Source organism: Ciconia boyciana, chromosome 2 (assembly GCF_034638445.1).
Source record: "Ciconia boyciana chromosome 2, ASM3463844v1, whole genome shotgun sequence".
Lineage (NCBI taxonomy): Eukaryota > Metazoa > Chordata > Aves > Ciconiiformes > Ciconiidae > Ciconia > Ciconia boyciana.
In genome coordinates, this window is record NC_132935.1 from 130,299,742 (window position 1) to 130,320,090 (window position 20,349).

The 20,349-nt window shown below is 44.7% G+C and overlaps 1 protein-coding gene across 1 annotated transcript; it reads left to right on the plus strand.

Annotated features, from left to right (window-relative positions):
* The first annotated feature begins 1,915 nt into the window (after positions 1 to 1,915).
* On the plus strand, positions 1,916 to 5,530 carry TRIL (TLR4 interactor with leucine rich repeats). The gene has a single exon (XM_072854055.1). It carries the CDS (start codon positions 2,380 to 2,382, stop codon positions 4,696 to 4,698), a length of 2,319 nt encoding a protein of 772 aa, XP_072710156.1. The 5' UTR covers positions 1,916 to 2,379; the 3' UTR covers positions 4,699 to 5,530.
* The last annotated feature ends 14,819 nt before the right edge of the window (positions 5,531 to 20,349 follow it).

Consider the following 20,349-nt stretch of genomic DNA (forward strand, 5'->3'; position numbering starts at 1 on the left):
TCGAAATAAAGCAGTTACAAATAATCAAACCCGAAACTTTCCACTTCACTCAAGAAGCAGACAAACTTCTGTCCACCCTCAGAAAACAATACAGCAACAATTTAGGACACAATTTTAAATCAAGTTAATCTAAGAACATGCTTGTTTGATGACAAGATAGTGCATGTCTGCAGAAGTCAGCAAGTTCTGAAATCTGACAACTCTGATTTCCACCATTTTTGCTTCAAAATTTCTAATGCAATATACTATGGTACCTTCCCCTATAGGTAGATTTTTAGGTATAAGTACCTAATCTTTCAGTTACTCTTCTAGGTTATCAAGACTGCCTATGCAACTGCCATTTCTCACAAAAAAAAAATCACCAAAAAAACCCCACCCAAAAACAGCTTACCTTGCCATAACCATATTCCAGCACATTATTGTTCACACCGGGTTTTCCCAATGAGCAAGTTATAATTCAGAGCTGCTCACTTGATTTTAGAAGATATTTGCAAAATTCATCCAGGTTATCTAAAATATCACTCTCCTGCCCCAAATATGACTTCCCACACCAGCACAATGCAGTTACCACTACAAAAAGATTATTCTTCATAAGGCCCAGCCTCAGCTAACTACAAGAGCTAGGAATTAAGATGCCCATAGTGATGTTCCTTTGATTGAGCCAAGCCTTATCCCTTCTCTTCAAGGTTTCTTCAGACTGACAGTATGGTTTTGAGGCAAAACTGCTGATCACCTCTATGCACAACACTGTGCTTCATGCTCCAGAGCAGGCTTGGAGCACACTTCATATTCTCCAACTGTTAAAAAGCAGGACAAAATCAGAGTTAGATCAAAGTAACACCTCTCCATGAAAGCGGACAACAGGGACTCAGCACAAACTACCATGCTACCTGCTCATGTTGACACAGCCACTAAAAACAAAACTTCCACGAAAGCTATCTAAATTCTGCCTTCTGGTGAGAGAAAGGAGCATGGCTTGTACGCTTCTGGGCTAAAGCAGTGTATGCACAGTGTGTGCAGTTGGATACAACTTCACATGATAACACAGTTTTCAATGTATTTATTAAATTTGCAATGCAATATTTTGGGCATTATCTTCTTTCTCTCATCATCCTTGACAGCCTTATATACCCTTCATATCTAGGCATTTCCTCCTGCCCTTAGACACTTATTCACCCATTGGCAACATCTTAGGAAAACAAAAAATGCCAACAGGAAAGAAAGGCAAGTCATTGAATGTACGCAGCCTATTTTGTAGTACACAGCCTATTTTGTTTGCCTATTTTGGGTACGCAGCCTATTTTGTTTTCAGTATGCTTTCCAACACCTTTTCACTCTGAATTTGTATGCTGTTGAGAGAGAAGAATCTTTAAAATAGGAATTCTTTCTAAAGACCATCTTAATCACCCTGACGAGCCCCTCGTGGAGCTGGAGCTATGTTCAACTGCATCTTCACTGGCAGCTTTGTCAGGAACCTACTGGGCAGGATGGTGCAGGGAAAGAATGAAAATTAGTTCTTTGATGTACTATAGGTGGCTTAGTCCTCTGATGGCCGTTTCTTACACCAAAACAAAGTCTTTAATCCGTGGCAAACTATTGCTTTTGGCAGGTTCCTAAATACAAGCAAAAAAACAAAAGGGGGGGGGGGGCAGACGACGAGTAGTTTACTTCTGTTCCCTTCCCCCTCCCCGATGCGCAGCTCTATCTGCAGCCCATGTGGCTGGGAGGCAGCCACAGCCGGTTCCAATTCCTACTTTCCCACTTTGCGCCCCTGCTCGCTGCCGGGGCTGAGCCGAGCCAGGACCGGCCGCGGGCTCCCTCCCCCCCCCCCGCCCCCCGCCGCGCCGTCCTCCCTCTCCCCCGCTCCATCCGATCCTCCGGTCCCTCAGGGCACAGTGTGGGAAGTACGAATTTCCGCTGAGTTTTCTCGGCAAGTTTCGGAGCTCGTCTTTCTCCTGCTCCCCGCTCCGCCCGGCCCCCCTCCCCGCTCCGCCCGCCCCTCCGCCCCTGGGAGAGCCGGCGGAGCCGTGGGCAGCCGCGCCGCTCCGCAGCCCGCCGGCCGCACGCACCCCCGCCCGCCCCCCGCGGCGGCACCGGCCCCGCGACCGCCGAACCGCAGGCTGCGGGCCGCGAGGGGCGGCAGAGCCCGGGCGGCGGCAGCCTGCAGCCCTCCCGGCCGCTCCGCGCCCCCGGCCGGCTCGGGCGAACCCATGGTGCCGGGCACGGCGACCTGCAGCCGCCGCCGCGCCCGCCTGCCCGGCGCGCAGCTCAGCCCGGCGCGGAGCAGAGGAGGGGCCGATTAGCAGCCGCGGAGGAGGCGGGGGGGATGCCGGAGAGACACAAAGCCGGCGGGGGAAGCAGCCCACGGCTCGTCCCGGGATGGGGGCGCCGCGCCGGGTCCGCCTGATGGTGCTGCCGCGGGTACTCTGGGGCTCCGTCCCCCTCTTCCTCCTGCTGCTGCCCGCGGCCGAGCCCATCTGCCCCGAGCCATGCGACTGCCAGCAGCACCAGCACCTCCTCTGCACCAACCGGGGCCTGCGCTCGGTGCCCAAGGCTGCCGAGCCCCAGGATATCCTCACCTACAGCCTCGGGGGCAACTTCATTGCCAACATCTCCGCCTTCGACTTCCACCGCCTGGCAGGCCTCCAGCGCCTGGATCTGCAGTACAACCGGATCCGCTCGCTGCATCCCAAGGCCTTTGAGCGCCTGGGTCGGCTGGAGGAGCTCTACCTGGGCAACAACCTGCTGCCGGCGCTGGCCCCCGGCACCCTCAGCGCCCTGGCCAAGCTGCGCATCCTCTATGTGAACGCCAACGAGATCGGCCGCCTCAGCGCCGCCTCCTTCTCTGGCCTCGGCAGCCTGGTCAAGCTGCGGCTGGACGGCAACGAGCTGGGCTCGCTGGGCGACTCCACTTTCTCAGGGCTGCCGAACTTACTCTACCTGCACCTGGAGTCCAACCGCATCCGCTGGCTGAGCCGCGGTGCCTTCACTGGACTGGCTAAGCTGCGCTTCCTCGACCTCTCGGGGAACCAGCAGAGCTCCCTTCGCCACCCGGACATCTTCGGGCCGCTGCGCTCCCTCCACACCCTGCTGCTGGCCAGCAACAGCCTGCAGCAGCTGACAGGAGGGCTCTTCCAGCACCTGCCCAGCTTGGCGAAGCTCTCGCTCAGTGGAAACCGCCTGGCTCACCTGGCCCCGGACGCCTTCACGGGGCTGGGTTCGCTGAAGGAGCTGCGCCTGGAGGGAAACCTGCTGAGCCACCTGCCCGCGGCCCTGCTGGAGCCGCTGAGCAGCCTGGAGGCACTGGATCTGAGCCGCAATGTGCTGACCGCCCTGCACCCTGCCACCTTTGGCCGCCTCGGCCGCTTGCGGGAGCTCAGCCTGCGAGACAACGCACTGACCACCCTCCCCGGCGAGCTCTTTGCCTCCACCCCGGCTCTCTACCGCCTGGAGCTGGAGGGGAACGCCTGGAGCTGCGACTGCCGCCTCCGCGGCCTCAAGCACTGGCTGGGGGCCTGGCACTCCCAGGGCCGCCTGCTCACCGTCTTCGTGCAGTGCCGCCTGCCGCCCACCCTGGCCGGCAAGTACCTCGACTACCTGCAGGACGCCCAGCTGCCGCCGCCGCAAGACGGCGGCCCCTGTCACGGCGGTGCCTCTCCCTCCTCCGCGCCCCCCCCGCCGGCAGCGGAGGAGCAGCGCCGTCCGCCGCTGTCCGCCGAGGGGCTCGGCAGCAACAGCAGCGGCGGCGGCGCGGGGCTGCCCCGCGGGCCCCCGGGGCCGCCGCCGTCCGCCTCCACCGCCCGCCTGCTGGGGGCGCCCGAGGGCGCGGCGGGGCCGCCGAGGCCCGCGGCGGAGGCGGCCAGCCCCACGCCGCCACTGCCCGCCCGCCCGGCGGCCTCCGGGCCGGCGCCGCCCAGCGCGGCGTGGCCCCGGCGGGCTGGCAAGCCCCGCTCGGCGCCGGCCGCCGGGGTCCCGCCGCTGGTGTCCGACCCGTGCGACTTCAACAAGCTGTTCCTCTGCAACCTGTCGGTGGAGGCGGTGAGCTCCAGCTCGGTGACGGTGCGCTGGGCCGTGCGGCCGCACCGCAGCCCCCGCCTGCAGGGGCCGGCGCGGTTCCGCCTCCTCTTCGACCGCTTCGGCGCCGCCGTCAAGTTCCAGCGCTTCGTCTACCTGCCGGAGCGCGGGGAGCCGGCCGCCACCCTGCGGGAGCTCCGCCCGGACACCCCCTACCTCGTCTGCGTCGAGGGCGTCCTCGGCGGCCGCGTGTGCCCGGTGGCGCCGCGGGACCACTGCGCTGGGCTGGTCACCCTGCCCGAGGGCGGCGCGGCGGCGGGCGGGCCCCGCGGCCCCGACCAGCAGCTCCTCACCCTGGTGCTCCTGGCGGTGAACGCGCTGCTGCTCTTCGCGGCGCTGGCCGCCTGGGCCTCCCGCCTGCTGCGGAAGAAGGTGCTGGGGCGGCGGCGGCGGAAGGCGGCCCCCGTCCACGTCCGGCAGCTCTACTCCACCCGCCGGCCCCTCCGCTCCATGGGCACGGGCGTCTCCGCCGACTTCTCGGGCTTCCAGTCCCACCGGCCGCCCCGCGGCGCCGCCTGCGCCCTCAGCGAGGCCGACCTCATCGAGTTCCCCTGCGACCGCTTCATGGACAGCGGCGGCGGCCGCCACGGCGACGACCACCTGCTGCAGCGGTTCGCCGACTGAGCCCGCCAAACTACAGCTCCCGGCAGGCCCCGCGCGGGAGGCGGGCGCCGCCGTGCGGCGAGGCCCGCTGGGAGCTGTAGTCAGCGCGGCGAAGGGAGGCGGCCCTGGGTCTGTGAGGGGATGGCGCGGCCCCCGAGGGGCGAGGTGTGGCGCAGTCGCTGCCATCAGCCGCCCTTCCTGCAGGCTGGGCCTAATGCCATCTGTGAGACGGGCTTACTCGGTCACCTCTGCTGGGAGGTCGCCGTTTCCTCAAAAATCATCACTAACACAAGCAAAAGCCCTGACTGGCGGTAACCATACCTCGCCACGAGGAGAGCAAAACGGCGGGAGCTGCTGCGAACAGCAGCTGGTGCCTCCCTTACACGAACTTGGAGACGTAAATTTAAGTGTGCTATTTTACAGGTGGTTTTATCAGACTGCAGTTGGGAACAACAACAGTTACAGTGAGCGGCCTGGCCTTGCGCAAGGATGCTTTGAACGACCTTTCCAAGGCATCAGCCCTTCATATTCAAAAGTCTGGGCTGAGGGTCGTCTTTTAATGTTTCTGTTGAACTGTGTGCAACCAGAGAGTCGTCTGGAGGCCTGGAAATGTATGTTTTGCGCTGGACAGTTGGAAGGCTGTGCCATTTTAACTCAAACCGAATGTGAGGCGACTTAATGCGCGCGAGTGTGTTTTCATACTTTTTTGTAAACGGGAAACAATAATGCAGTTGGTTAGTTTTACAGGAATATATTGCTGACACCACTTGGAAAAACTAACAGAGTTTCGTAATATGTTTACAAATGAGCTATTTTAAAATTGTTTTTGAATAAATACTGCTTGGTACTTGTACACATTAATGTGTGTGGTAGTTGTCTGGGTCCGTGGTGGTCAGTAGATCACTGACCTTCACATTATCCATCTGCATTTCTAAATGGGTGGATGCAGAGTTGAACCGTTGATGGATAAATAATATTGGTGCCTTTCTTCAGAAACAATAATAGGTGAGAATATTTCAGGAATGTGAAACAGTCTTTATCCTAACAGGCAATTCTCTCTTAGCCTTAGCCTACTAAAGTTAGAAGCTTTATGTACCTCACTGTGAAATAAAACATTTTTGTGTATTACTCTAGATTCCGTGCTTTGTGTAGCTGAGTGAGTAATGCTGAAGTTAAACACTTATGCAGTAGTATATGATGTTTGAGTTGGTTTTGTTTTGTTTTTTTTGTTTTAACTAGAATTCTGCTTCTGTTTTTAGAGCAGTGCTAATCATTTTATGATCAGTTGCTCTCTACTTTCTCGGACTTTACTTTCCTAAATATTTACAGAATGCAGTTCTGTTACTATGAAATATGGTGGTTTATTTTACATTAATAATTCTCTCTGTGTGGTCTAGAAATGAGCTAATTAAAAAGGTCCAAACTGTGGTTACACTTTAAATGCAAATGTTTTAGATGGAGTTTGGTAAGTTGTTGAGACCGTTGATACTACTTGTGCTCCTTTGAATTTAATGTGCAACCTCAGATGAACTCTTGTGGAACTGAATGGTTTGAAGGAAGTGTTAGTGGACTATGGAGACATTCATCTCAATATCATGCATTCATTGCTGACCTGAGGTGTTCGTGACTACAAGTTGTTTATTACCATAATTGCAAGTAGGCGATTTGGGGGTTTTTCTTTTTTTTTTCCTTTTTTTTCCTTTTCTTTTTTTTTTCTTTTTTCAGACGAACAAGTGTTTACAAAAGACACCATAGTAACTGGTACCTTCAATTGGAGTTCAGTGACTGAATGGAGAGAACGTGACTTTATGTTCTGAAGGATTTTTGTTCAATCTTTAAATACAAATGGGGGGAAAGGAGAGAGTGTAGGGATCATTTGCCTTAATCTTTGCCTTTTAAATGGAGAAAAAAAATGAGAGTTAAGTCTTGATTCTTAAGTCAGTAGCAAAAAGTCCTTTGGGATTTTATTTTGACAGGCAGCAGTTTTCATGAATATCAGGGGCCAAATTCAGTTGTCATTGTATAGATTAAAATTCATAACTCATAGATACAATGTTTAATGGAATTAAAACTGAAGGAATCCAGGATCAGGTTTTATTTTTTATTAAGAATCTTCAGTTTCTGTTCTTTTGGACCCCTGGGTGCTTTTGGCCATTTATGACTGACTGTGGAATACACCACTGTTTGTTGTTAGAAATGCAGTGGGGATTATTGAGTAAAGCTGTGTATCACACTAACGTTAGCTCTATCACTGGATATTCTTCCAATGGGAGATGCATAGATGCTGTACATGGTTATAATCAATTATGTCAATAAATACTTTTGCTGAAAGAAAATTGGTGTCTTAGATCGTATCTTATAATACATCACTTCAATCACAGGCTGGCTGTAACTTCATATTACTAGCACTGCTGTTTCTTGGGACTGCAGAGAGTGCCTCATCATTCATTCTCTCATGTATTTCACCATACATTAGGTTTTCTATTTTGGTTGTAATATGTTTGGATAGTGCAAACACTAAAATAATTAAAATGGTCAGTTCCGAAACAGGTCGACCACTGTCCCAAGATAGACTAATAAGGTCCTGTTACATCAGTGAAGTAATGATCCTTTCTAAGCTAAATAAGAAATAATGATTGTTTGGGATAATACAAATTTTTTATACTCATTGGAAGTTACAGTTCTGAGGGTTTTTCAGTATTATCAGGCTAGTGATATAAACATATATTGAGCATATACCTGTTGTTCTAATTAATAATTCACTGCTGCTTTTTGAATTTATACAAATATCTGGAGAATTGCTAGAATGAAATGGCTCTTTGCTCCAGCCTGGGTGAAGTAAATACATAAATCAACACAACAACAAAAAAAGATGGTTAACAGAATGAAGTCAGCGACTTCTTAAAAATCGCATGTACCATAACTCTAGGATTACTTAGGCTTTGTGTACAGATGTTACTTACAGCTTTTTTGCAGGGGGGAGCTGTACTAGCGGGTGGTTGAGGAAAGAAATGTCAGTGACATTCAGTGAGTGAATTATGTAAATACTACATGGCTCTGTTTCTACCAGTAGTAAAGTATTTATATTTGTGTCCTTTTTGAAGTAAGGTCCTTTCTAAAGAATGACTGTAAACCCAGCCCTTTTTAAAGGGATGAGTCTGCCATCAATTTGTGCTCAAAATGTTTGTCCTTCTAGCAGAAATAGAGGGTTACTGCCCTGTCCCCTCGTGGAATCCATGCAGCTTGGGGAAGAGTGAACTGGCTGCTGCTTTAAGTAATTACTGGGCATGTTATCGATCAAAGATTGAAAATCATCCAAATATTGTCCCATCAAATTAAGTGGGCTACTGCTGGGGGGTCCGCAAAAGGTACCGGGGCTTCCCTGGTGGCAGCACTGCTTGGTTCGGCAGCCTCTGCCCACCTCCTGCTCCCCCCTGCAATCCCTGACCCTTTGCTGCAGTCAGCTGGCACAGTTGTTTGTGCAGCTGGAAGGTGAACTGTGAAGTTGATCCTCCTGGAAAATAACCTTTCCTAGTACCTCTCCTCTCCCCTATTTTTCAGCCAGCTCAGTTTCTTTGATTCTGTTCAACTTGTACAAGTATTGGAAGCTGCAAAATGTGGGGGTGCAGTGCAGAGGCAGGAAAAAAGAGTCGAAGGTGGGAAGCTGCTTAAACAATCTCAAGTAGTCTTGACATCCCAATGTGTCCACAGTCTAAGAAAATCTAGACTATTCACATTAGATGAAAAACCTATGTAGAGTGTATACCCTTAGTGGAAAATCGTTAATGATTTGCAAAACTGAAAACACTTAAAACTTCTTTATGAGATCCTAGAAACATTGACGTTACAGCACAGGGCTAGAGAGAAATAATCTGAAGAGAACAGAGCTATAATGGTGTCAGTAAAGCTTTACATGTGCGTGAAAAACCCTTGTTGAAAAGCACTCTGCTTGACTATCAGAGCCTGTGTTAACACAGTTGGATTTATAAAAATATTGATTTCTTTATGCAGTGCTATCTTTAGTTTTCACAATGCACTGCGAGTGCCACATTTTAAAATACCATCATCATTTAAACCATGTTATTACCCTTTCAAGAAGGGACATGGTAAATTCAATATATCTCTTGTGCCTTTTCCTTTCTGCTCGTTCCTGGGAGAGATTTGGAAAACGAGGAATTGGGAGAACAAAAAAGAGTCTACTCCAGTTCCATTAGGATATTTATTTAACTAGTAAACCTACGTTTAGATTGTAGTGTATGAGTCCACAAAAAATCATTTGTTTTCATGACAGTATATGTATTTGCAGAAAACTCCTTCGGTGAGCAGGAGAAATACTACTTCATTTCCAGAAACCTGGCTGCTCACACTAATTCATGTTTCTCTGGCCACCAAGGGTGTGCATATGTTGTGTGAGGTCCACAAGTGAAGCTTTGGTTTAAAAAATGATTTTTAAAATCAAATCAGCCAAATTGTGTGTACATAGTGATGTACTTGATTTTTCATCTGGGCAACTCTTTTGAGAGGAGTTGCTATATAAATGTTGATCTATAATCTGATATTTGTTCAGTGTGAAATGGGGAATAAATGTAAGGAAACCGTGTGTGTGCTGGATGCTGGATTTGTTCTTTTTGCTCCATGCTAAATATAGCATAGATTTGGCAGCTTGTCCAAATACTGCTGTTGTGTTTCTCTCCATAAAAGTTGAGTTTTCTCAAGAGTGTGCTTTAATTCCCATAGAAATTAAATTCCCATAGAAAAATAGTCAATTGTCTTTGAACACAAATATTTATCGTAATATCATTGTACATGAATTTATTTATATAAATGCTCCTTGATATGTTTTTTAAAATAAATCTATATCTCATTTGTTTCTACAAACAAGGCTGTAAGAATTAAAATTAATAATATCGTATGAATAAATACCTGGAAGAAAACTGCCTAAAAACATAATAGAGATATTTATTAACAAAGAAGAATCTGACACTTTAAAGAGAATTTATGAGTATTTATAGTGTGACGCATACCTCATTTGTTGTTGGATTTTTAAAGGTACATTTATTTTTAATTACATAAACTATGCGTAATATTTCTATGTCATAGATGTAAGCTATTAGTCCAGAGATGGGAAGGTCCCCACATACATAAATCTTAAAAGCTATTGAATGCTACAAAGAAAATTGGGGTACTGTTAAAAGTATTAATTCTTACTAAAGTATTACCTGTTTTTTCATTGCAAAGCTCAGTTGAAGTTGCTGCCAGGCACAGCAGTCGTTGGCTAATATGTTAAATGGCATCTCTTGACTTCAGATAGATAGGTGTAATCCTATTCCTTATTTACCAAAGTTTTTTTAATGTTCGGACAAACATATTCTCAAATAACTTCCCCCCCCCAAAAAAAAAAAAAACAACTCCTTTTTGGTATATTCAGTATTACAAAACACTTTACTACTCTTTGGAGATCCATCCATGTGGAACCTGTACCAAGAGAGCATCCGGACAAACATTAGAGCTATCAGTCAACATATGTATACTACTTTGTAATGTAGGAAGTGTTCAAAGGTTGTGAAGTGAGGGGTTTATTTTTTATAGTCTTGTGAGAATGAACGACCAACAAAACATTCACGTAGGGCTATATCTGTGCCCTCTAGCTACGGCAAATGTACTGTAATAGAGCACCTTAAGCATCAGTCTGGTCTAGTCTAGTTCATTTTATTTTGTCCTGTGGGAGTAGAAAAAAGACATGATTATGAGACCTGAATTTCAAGGAAAAGAGTGGATAAGCTTTTTGTGAAGTCCTTGGCAAATATCCTGTTAGCCAGACTTTTGCCTGGTTCATTTAATTAACTTCTCACGTGTGCAGTTTGTTTCATTCTGATTAGTTTAGTATACGTTTGCTTAGTCGTAGTAAATGTTTAGAAGTCATTTGAAGGCCTGGATACATATAATAGATAAAAATCATACATGGAAAGATAATGAGACAAATTTGCTCATTGAGAGACTGATTTATCTCATAAGGGACAAATATTTCAGGGATGTTGTTGTTAAAATAAACCTGGATGCCAGTTTTAAGTCAAGAAAGGAATTCTCTTTTCTTGGAACATGAAGAAGGTACGAAGGTTGTAAATAATTACATGACTCATTTATTTAATTCCTTGCCAATAAGAGAAAAGATTGGCATTATGTTAACAAATTATATTACATGGGGTTATGCACGTATCCTGTCTGGATCCAGAAAAGTTCACTGAAATTATGTCTGTGCTATCACTTTTAAACTAAGAGATACACTGTTACACTGCTGTAGTTCATCCAGACGGTGAGAAAGACCTATTTTGATATGTCCAAATCCATGTTTTACTACAATCATTGTACTAAATGTTGACTTCATCTGTCATTGTACCATTGATATATCTATCATTGTACTATTGATATTTATTTTCCTTGTATCTTGTTTAATATTTAAATATTAAAGTTAAAATTTAGTTTAAATACTGAAGTTACTTAGCATGGTAGCAGCCCCTATCTGACTACTGTAAAACAATTTGAAATAAGGGAGAATACTCAATGGTGATACCTATCAGATGAAAGGTCAGAAATAATTTTACTCTAGAGGAACACACTCAGGAAAAGCATGCTTTCAGAAACAAAAAAAAGTTTTATTTATAACTGTAGGATAACATGGTTTATTTGCCGTTACGATGTCATGATCTAAATCTTGAATGAATATACTACTAGACAAGGCTCATATGTTAGACTTACGAGACAATTTGGAGTGTTGCTCAGTACATATAGCAGATGTTTTAGCATGTCATTTTTTTACAGCAACAGCTTGATCCTTCTTCTGTTTTCAATCCATGAGAGTGAAAAGATTTCAAGACTCTTAACATAGGTACCCATTGATAATAGGTCTGTGGCAATAGAATTAATTGTGTTGCAGAACTGTGCTCTAAGATTCAGTGTTCATCTTGAAAAAAAATATCTCGTTCTCAGGTCTGATCAGCTTGGAGAGATGAACCTGAGTGTTAACTGGTATGGACATGTCTTTCTCAGCTGGTAATTACCGAAGAGGGGGAATCTTTCATGATCATTGTAGTAAGTTGTTAACTCTGAAACCTAAAGATGCCAACCGAACACCAACTGTTTTATTGTTGATGACATTACCATAAGGACCCAATTAACTCATATTCTGCCAAACCAAACTTCTCCACTTCCTCTTGTTGCCTAAAAAGATCTACTTATTATTTAAAATATTTTGTCAAAACCTTCAGTTTTTCTTTCTCCCAGCAGTGCTCCTGTATTAGGTATTGACAGTATAAAACTCTGCAACCTGTTGCAACTTTATAATGTAAGAATGGCAGAAGTAACTCAGAGAGAACTGTACTCACTGAGTTCAATATGAAAATGAATAAAGCAGTAAATGTGCCAACAAATCTGGAACTTGCCAGTAGTTCCCGTAAGCCTGGTGCAGGTGCTGGGATCCTTGCTGTACAGTTCTGCAGTGCTGCTTGTGCCTTCCACCTGACTGCTCTTACTGTTGCAGCACTACCTTCTTCTAACATCTTACTCATTGGCACAGGGTTTTCTCTGACAGATTAGGGACATTCTGTTCAGTCTGGTATCCATTCAGTTATCTGTTTTTTCTTATCTCATTTTTTGAATTCTATATAATGGGAGTTTGTTTGGGTTTGTTTTATCTGGTTTGAAATAGAGATAACAGCTGTTTAAAATAGAGTCTGCTCTTAGAAAGAGAAGGAAGGAGTACATGAATTTTAAATAAATCCTGCTTAAATGGAAGTTATTTTATCCAGGAATGATTTGTGATTGGAATGGTTCCCTGGGATCCCACTTGATACTATTCTGCTGGCACAAAGGGAAGTGCAGAGGCTTCTGGTTTTCCTGCCAGGATGTATCGGTAAGAACCTGAGACTGCAGAGGTCCAGTGGGAACTAAAGACATCCCTTCCCACTGGACCTAAAGACATCCCTTCCTTCCATTTCTGTGGCTCAAATGGAAAAGAGATTCAGGGTCAGAATCTTTTTCACTGGAACCGCTAAGAACTTTATTTATTCTATAAAGTATATATTGACCTAGACTGATTTTGTAACTGGAGAGTTATAAATAGGTTTCACACCAAAGGCAGCATCAAAAACCTGACATTTTTGGAGACAAAACCTCCTTACTTTTCCTCTGTAAAACCGAAGTCAGCACAGACTGAAGTAACTGGCAGTTTGCTGAAGGTGTTAACAGCTCTTTGAGGTGTCTGTAATATGCAACTGGGTACACTTTATTTAGTTAAAATAGTCTCTCATATATTTTATTTAGAGGTATTTAGAATATGTCCCAGGTGGAAAATACTAATGAATTCCGACCTGTTAGCTTGTAATGATGCTGACCTACTTAGATTTTGGATTCATTTGTTGTTTAAATTTGCACTTGCAAGTGCACCTGAGGCATTCCTGAACTTCAGTCTGATCATATGTTTTTATCCAACCTGCTAAAATTGCCTACCATTCCAATTAGCCTAACGGTACCTGGAAAACTGCTGCTGTTCTCACTTACAGCTTTTTACTTTTAGCCTTTTCATTTATACCATGGTAGAAAATCCTCTTAATCTACAAGCTCCTCGGCCTTGAGATATGCAATTGCTTATGAAACAGGAGAATGGACAGTTTTCCCAGCCTTCCAAACACAGCCAAACTCTAATGACCAGAACAGGTTTGGTTTTTTGTTTTTTTTTTGTTTTTTTTCTTTGCTGTGGTAAATAACTGATGGATTAGAGCTTTGCAAATATACTACAGTTGCGAAAGTCTACCAGTAGTGACAATAGTAGCAGGACCCAAATGTGTATGCACTGGAATAATCATTTGGCTGTTCAGATTGGGAACTCTACAAAATTTGGGCATGTGCAAAACATTACTAGACCTGATTTTAGACCTTTAGGACTTACCAGTTATATTATTGTGGGGTTTTTTTTCTCCAAAATGTTCTTTGTCTTCTCCCCTGTTCTATTACCTCCTTCTCCATCTGGCTAGAGGGTTTTGGATTAATGCAGCAAAAGTGACTGGAATATATGTTCAAGGATGCTGAGCCAATGTGTCTGAGAAGCTGCAGGTGCTTAAAAAATATGAAGCCTTAGAAAATGTGTGAAATATAGACTTTGGGAGGCATTCAAGTTCAACATTGTGGTCATTACACGGATAGCTGTCCAAATTCGTTTATCATCCCTGTTTATCCCCTTATCATGGTTAGCTGCCTTTTGTTTCTCTTTGCGATCTGTAATGAGGTGTCAAATTTTGTACCTCTTATATTGTATTTTGACCTGGTCGTGACTACTGTAGCCACTCAGACTGCATTTCTCTTCAGAGTGGCCAGAACATGTATTGCGTATTGTTTTTATGTAGAATCGTCGAAGGACAAGAGGAAAAGGATTATGGATTTAGAAAATGTGTTTCTTGCCTAAAGCTTTACCATTCAGCTGATGATAATCCAGGCAGACAGCCCCAGTGATCTATAATTTGATCTGCTTCTTCAGAAAGACTGCCGCCTCTCTCCTGAGAGGTGAAAAGCTGTCAGACTTCTCCCGTTCTGCGTTTGTGGTCTTTCCGGTTTGGATGAAACTAGCTTCCTAAGTTTCTTTACAGAAGGAGGTAAAATCCTGACATATGGGCCAGTGGTAGGGCCTTTATCGCCTGTATATGTTTTCACATCAAAGAGCTTGTGTAGCTGCCTGGTTTTCAGACGATGCCCTTTGGACCTAAAGTGGTCAGAATCAGACAGGAAGAGTCGGAAACCAAATTTGTATTCATGAATCTGAATAATCAAACCAAGAGCATTTCATACATTACACAGAGGAATTCTGAATGCGGCATAATTCTTCTCAAAGGCACTAATCTCACTTTAGGCAGCCTTGTCTTTCTGGTCCCCAAGGGAGCTGCGCTGCGGAGCAGTCCCTCTCTCCCATGCCACCCCTCTGTGCGCTGCTGGGATTAGCCTGCATTTCTCAGAAGCCTCTGGAGGTTTTTTTGCTTTTTGTTTTGTTTGTTTCCTGACGTATAATAGGCCCTATCCATGTCCCCTCTTTCTTTGTGTCATTAGGCTTATAAAACGTCAGGATTACAGCAACAGGGTCATTGCGGCAGAGCTGCCGAAACTGATGTAATGACCTCTGTGTGTTTTGAAGTCAGGAGTTAGAATCAATGCTTTATAATGCTGAAATACTTTAAACAATCTTTAATAATTCCTCTGCCCTTTTTGTGTCCTCAAATTCTCAATTTAGTCTTCTAAAAAAGTAAGTGGAGTTTTTCTGCCTCATCTTTTCCGTGTAAATCATTATGCCTGGCCCATAAATATAAACTTCCAAAGAGCAAATACTTTGCTTCTGAAAAGGTTGGAATAGCATGTATTTTCCTGAGGGGACAGAAGCCTTCTCAATATATCCAGGAAGACTTTATTAACCATCCATTTAAAGTTACATAAAGTTAAATATCACTTTGCAAAAGGGATAGTTTTGGAGAACAGCAGGGATGTAACTAAAACTATATTTATTATATATTACTAACAAATTTACACTACAGGATTACAGCATAAAACCAGACTAGTTTACTAATCCTCCAGATTAAATTGTTATTCCTGGAATTATTTGTTTTATCAGTGTAAATATATTATGCCAAACTGGTGCAGCACAATGGATCTCAAGGCAGCCCAATTTTTACTAATTTCAGTGGATCTACATCAGACCTGAACGTGAGCCAGTCTTTCTGTTTTCCTGCTTCCACTGCAAAAATTAGCTGTGGATATTAAGAAGAACTGGTGGTCTATTTAAACAGGAGTCAGATTTTTAAAAAATCAATTATTGATCTCTTTCATGTAACTGTGAAGTTATATTCTCATCAATTGTGAGACAGTGTGTGAAACTAATTAATTTCTGGAAAATGTTCATCTGTGATTCAGCTACGCCCGTTATACTTCTTGGAATATCACACGGAAAATGAAGCTACCAAAAGGAAACATCTGTTTGTATCTAAAACCCCAAACATTTCTGAAGTTTAGCAACATGCATTCTTCTTGTGGCTGCCACCTATTATACTCAGCTCTAGAGCAAATACCAAAAGGATACTTGAGGTGACCTTTTGTATCAGATTAAACAAAATGAGAAAACACTTGGCAATCAGACTTCCTCCTCTAGGCCATGGGAAACAGCAGAGTAGAGGAACAGATACAGTAAAAACATATTAATTCAATCTCATTTGCTTTAGAAGAGTCCAGCAGTGAAAAGAACAACTAACTGTGAAAAACCTGAGGTCTCTGTAATTTGGCACATCTTGAAGTCTGGCTAGATTCTCCTGACAAGGGCTATCTCAAGCAGCAATAAAATGGGAGAGGATGAAGAAAAACAAACAACTAGAAAACGTTATGTGGGAAATGGTTTTCTTTCAAAAGCTATTCCTTAGGAAGAAAATATCCCTAGTGGACTGCAGCTTTGTATCAGTGTTCTTGTTGCATGTTAACACACACTGGCTTTGAATATTTTTTTTAAACAGTGTGGCTTTCAAGGTTCCCTGTGCTTGTGTAAACCTGTGACTCCCTTGCTTGTTGGTGTGCTGAGCAAAGCTGGGGGAGGAAAACAAACTGTAGTTTCCCAGTGAGGTTAAGCTGGCACAAGCCAGAATGCTGTTAAAATAATAGTCCTGTTTGCTGGGGGATGCTCATTCCTTCCATCTGTCCATCCAGCACATGGTGGGTAATAGCACACTGGTAGTATATATTGCCACTCCTTGCCACTCCTTGGCAAGATCACTGGATTGTTTATTTGCATCTGTCAATGACAATGCATGAATAATAGGAACAGTCAGCTCTACTAAGCAAATGATAGATCTATGATCAAATGACATCCCACTCTAAAAGGTGAACTGATAAAGCAGCCATCAGGGAAGGGAGGATAAATGCAAATGTTTAACTGTTATGATGATTGGGATTATTATGCAGTAGGTCTATACACCAAGGCTCTATCTAAGGAGGTTCAATTTTAGACCTTCAGTGCACTAGGGGTAGTTTGGTTTGGTTTGCTCAAACTGGTTGTGCAATATCACAAGTGATTCTCTAGCTGTGTGTTGCAGCCTGCCTGCAGCGTGCCTTGCTCCTTGCTGCTCCTGCTTTCCATTGGCAGCAGTTGCTCATGCTCAGATCTTGGAGTCCTTCCCTGTGTGCAAGCGCTCAACCCCTGCAGGCTTCTCCTAACTGGATGGGACGCAAAGGACAGCCTCCCTCCGCCTTCCAGAGGGGAGCAGCTGCAAAGAGAGTGGGAAGGCCTGAGGACACCTAGGTTTCCACCACAGCCGTGCAGGCGAGAAGCCCAGAGGACAAATTTCAAGACCTGTTGTGTAGCCAGTAGGCAGGGATGGGAAAAAAAAGAGAGGGAGACTTTGCCTGGAGACAAAACTGCAGTGACGACAAGGATGATGGCCAAACAAGGGCTTGGTGAGGACAAAAGTTTGCGGCATGCAGAACCTTTGACCGGGTTATGAAAATTCAGGGCCAGAGGTGCTTGTTAGGTTGTTTTGGTCTGCTGAATTGTTCCACTCTTATATCCCTGTCTAACAGCCAGGAGATAGAGCTCCCTGTTTGCTTGGGGTTTTTTAGAAGAAAAGAATACGAGTGTTTCAACACTCTCCCCACCCCACACCCCCCTCCTTGCCCATCTGCACACTGAGTAGTCAGAGATCACTGGTAACAGAATTTTTCTTGAAAAAAATGGCCCATCCACACTGTAGGCTTCTACCTCCAGCAGCAAAGTCTCGTTGTTTATCAGTAAGCAGGTCTAAAAACAGTTTCAATAGGATCACAGACTGTTCCTGGCTCTGGGGCAGCTGGAAGGAGAGGCACCACAGCCAAGTTTCCCCCTTTGCCTAACAGCATTGCTGCTTCTCTGTTTCTCCCTGCACGAGTTGCAGTACATCGCATTCGCTCTGCCAGGCACCTGGCATGAGGCTTACGGCTGTGGGTTGATGCTGTTAAATCACAAGTAATGGCAAATATCACATTTCTTGGAAATAAAAGTAATTTCTTTAAAAGCTGCTGAAAGTCACAGGAAGCTTGGACTGCTGAATGAGGTGTATGTGTAAGCTCCCATCAGGGTAATGGTGGTGTTGGCTGGATGTTGCAGAGGAATTTTTAGCAAATGTAGGTGGACTTTGCATGGAGTTGCTCTTCTACTTACAAGATAGACAGTGATATGTGGGCAGGTACACAGGATTAAACTCAGTTCTTATTTCAGCCACAAATCATGAAGGCAATTGAGTCCTGTAGGTACTTTTCGGGAGTAAATGGGATCTTCTTCCTCTGCTCTCACTGGACATCCCATGCAGAGTGTGCAGAGGTGTGGAGCGACTCCCTGCTGCAGCTGACTTGCCCAGATTGGTAGAAGAGCTCTTGGGGGAGATTTGGCTTCTGGAGAAGGAGTTTCCTAGACAGAAACTTCAACTGGTGGTGACATACCCCTGGTGAATCTGGCGGGCTCAGCTCTGAGAAGGGCTCAAGGCACACCGTACAGTTATTTAAGCATCCTTTTAAACAGTCGGGCTACTCACTGAAGGCACTATGCAGACTTTGTTCCATTCTGCCTTTGTATACACATCCTCCTCCTTGAACCTCTCTTCTTTTCCACTAAGAGTCAGATATCAGTATGAGCCAAACCCCCTATAGACTCTGTGAGGCCAGAGAAGCTGACTGAAACAGAAAGCCCTACTGGATGTCCAAAACAGTAGCTGAATTTTTGGAAGTTTTGGAACTAGGGATAGAGAGAAGGGGGGAAAAAAAGACCACAAACATATATACATTTCTTAAAATGCAACCCTTAGGCTATTTTTTGTCTTTGTATCATTTTTGGTTGTTTTCTTCTCTCCTTCACTTTTTTATGTTCATCCATTTTTATGTATTTTCTTTCTACTTTTTCTCTAACTCCCTGCTACTGACATTGTTCCCGCATATCTGTTAGAGCCCTCACAGTGTTCTTTCTGGCTGAGTGTTCATTAACCTTTTATGTTGTATTGCAGAAAAAAACCAGATTAATTATATTTTGAAGATTCCCAGCATCTCTGATGATAGATTTTCTCATGGTAACTTTGACCCGTTTCCTGACCACAGCTTCTCTCTTCTTCCTTCATAAAAATGTCAGGCTTACAAATCAACTCGTTCAAGTCCCTTGAAAAGTTGTGGTTCAGGCATGCTTCCTTACAAGTCCATCCTTGGGGATGTGCAATTTTCCTCCTCAGAATTTTGATGTTGTCGCACATAATTACAGAGTTGATATATTAGGATTATAAACAAGCTAGTCATTAATTCGCGAATGTATATACAAAGCTGGATGTCACAAAAAACCTCGGCGCAGGTATTCTCTGCCTGAGTTGCCCTAGCAGTCTGCAACATCCATGCCTCCAGGCCTTTTCTCACTGTACATGGTTCCTCCTGAAAACTGTCGAGCATTTCTAGGGCAGCTAGTTTTCTTTGACCCTTTTCTCCCTGTTTTACTTGGATCTCCTTTCCTAATACAAAAGCACACTTATCTCTTTCTCTCCCTTGTCCAAACATCCTTGTTTGACTTGGTGAATGAGTTTATATGTCTCCTTCATAAAATTTGGAAGTATATTTATTCTGAAATTAGTAATTTGCAGTCTCCAACCACTTTCATAGACGTACATAGAAAAAAAATTTGCTTTATTAGGTTTCATGTCCCTGTTGCTCGAGGCATATCCAGTTCAATAGATGATATTTGGTTTAAAGACTGATTGTAGACTCCTGTGTGGCAAAGTCGTGAAATAATCCTGCTCAGATATCGAATGCTATTCCATAATTATGTCATAACTTCAACTGGAATAGATTTCCACTAATTATTTCAACAGGAAAACATTTTAACATGTTAACATGCCTCAGATCCTTAGGGCCTGCCTACCCTCATGGGTTATGTTGAGAGGAAGCTGCTTGAGGAAACTGCAGTAGAGAGGCTTCCCTGAAACCTGGGGCTTAATTCAGCACAGCTTTCAATAAATAGTAACACATCTGAGCTGAAAACTAGGAGTTTAAAGTTGTTTGTTCTTCTGGTTTTTTACTGTTAACATTAATCAGGCAGATGAATTTTGGAGGAAAAGTGGAAGGGAAGTAATTAATACAGGTTTTAAAACTGGCTTAGATAGTTGAATAGGTATTTGGGAATACATTTTTCTTCTTGTTATGATATGTAGGTGCAAACAGTATTGCCTGCATGTGTTTGAGTTACCCACATACTAGTTGCCACATCTGGTCCCAGAACACTTCTTCAGCTCTCAGCTCAGGCTGAAAGCCCTATGGTCCTTCTCATGAGAAGGGGCACTGCCTCCAGGACTTACTTCCCCAGTTAATATTTTCCTTGCAGTTGTGTTGTTTCTGTGACAGTAATTTTCATGTTACTTCCCGATCCAGTTTTTCTCTAGAACATAAATAACAGCATCACCTCTTTCAAAGTACTTAAAGAAACCAAATAGTTTTCACCACGTTTTCTATCAGCAAAATTTTGCTAATAAGTAACATAAACTGAAATGACACTATCAAACTAAAGAAGTTAAAGAATAGAATTAGTGAGGAGCTGACTCCAAGAACCATCTAGACACAATCAGAAACTATCTCGACACGGTCCTGGGCACC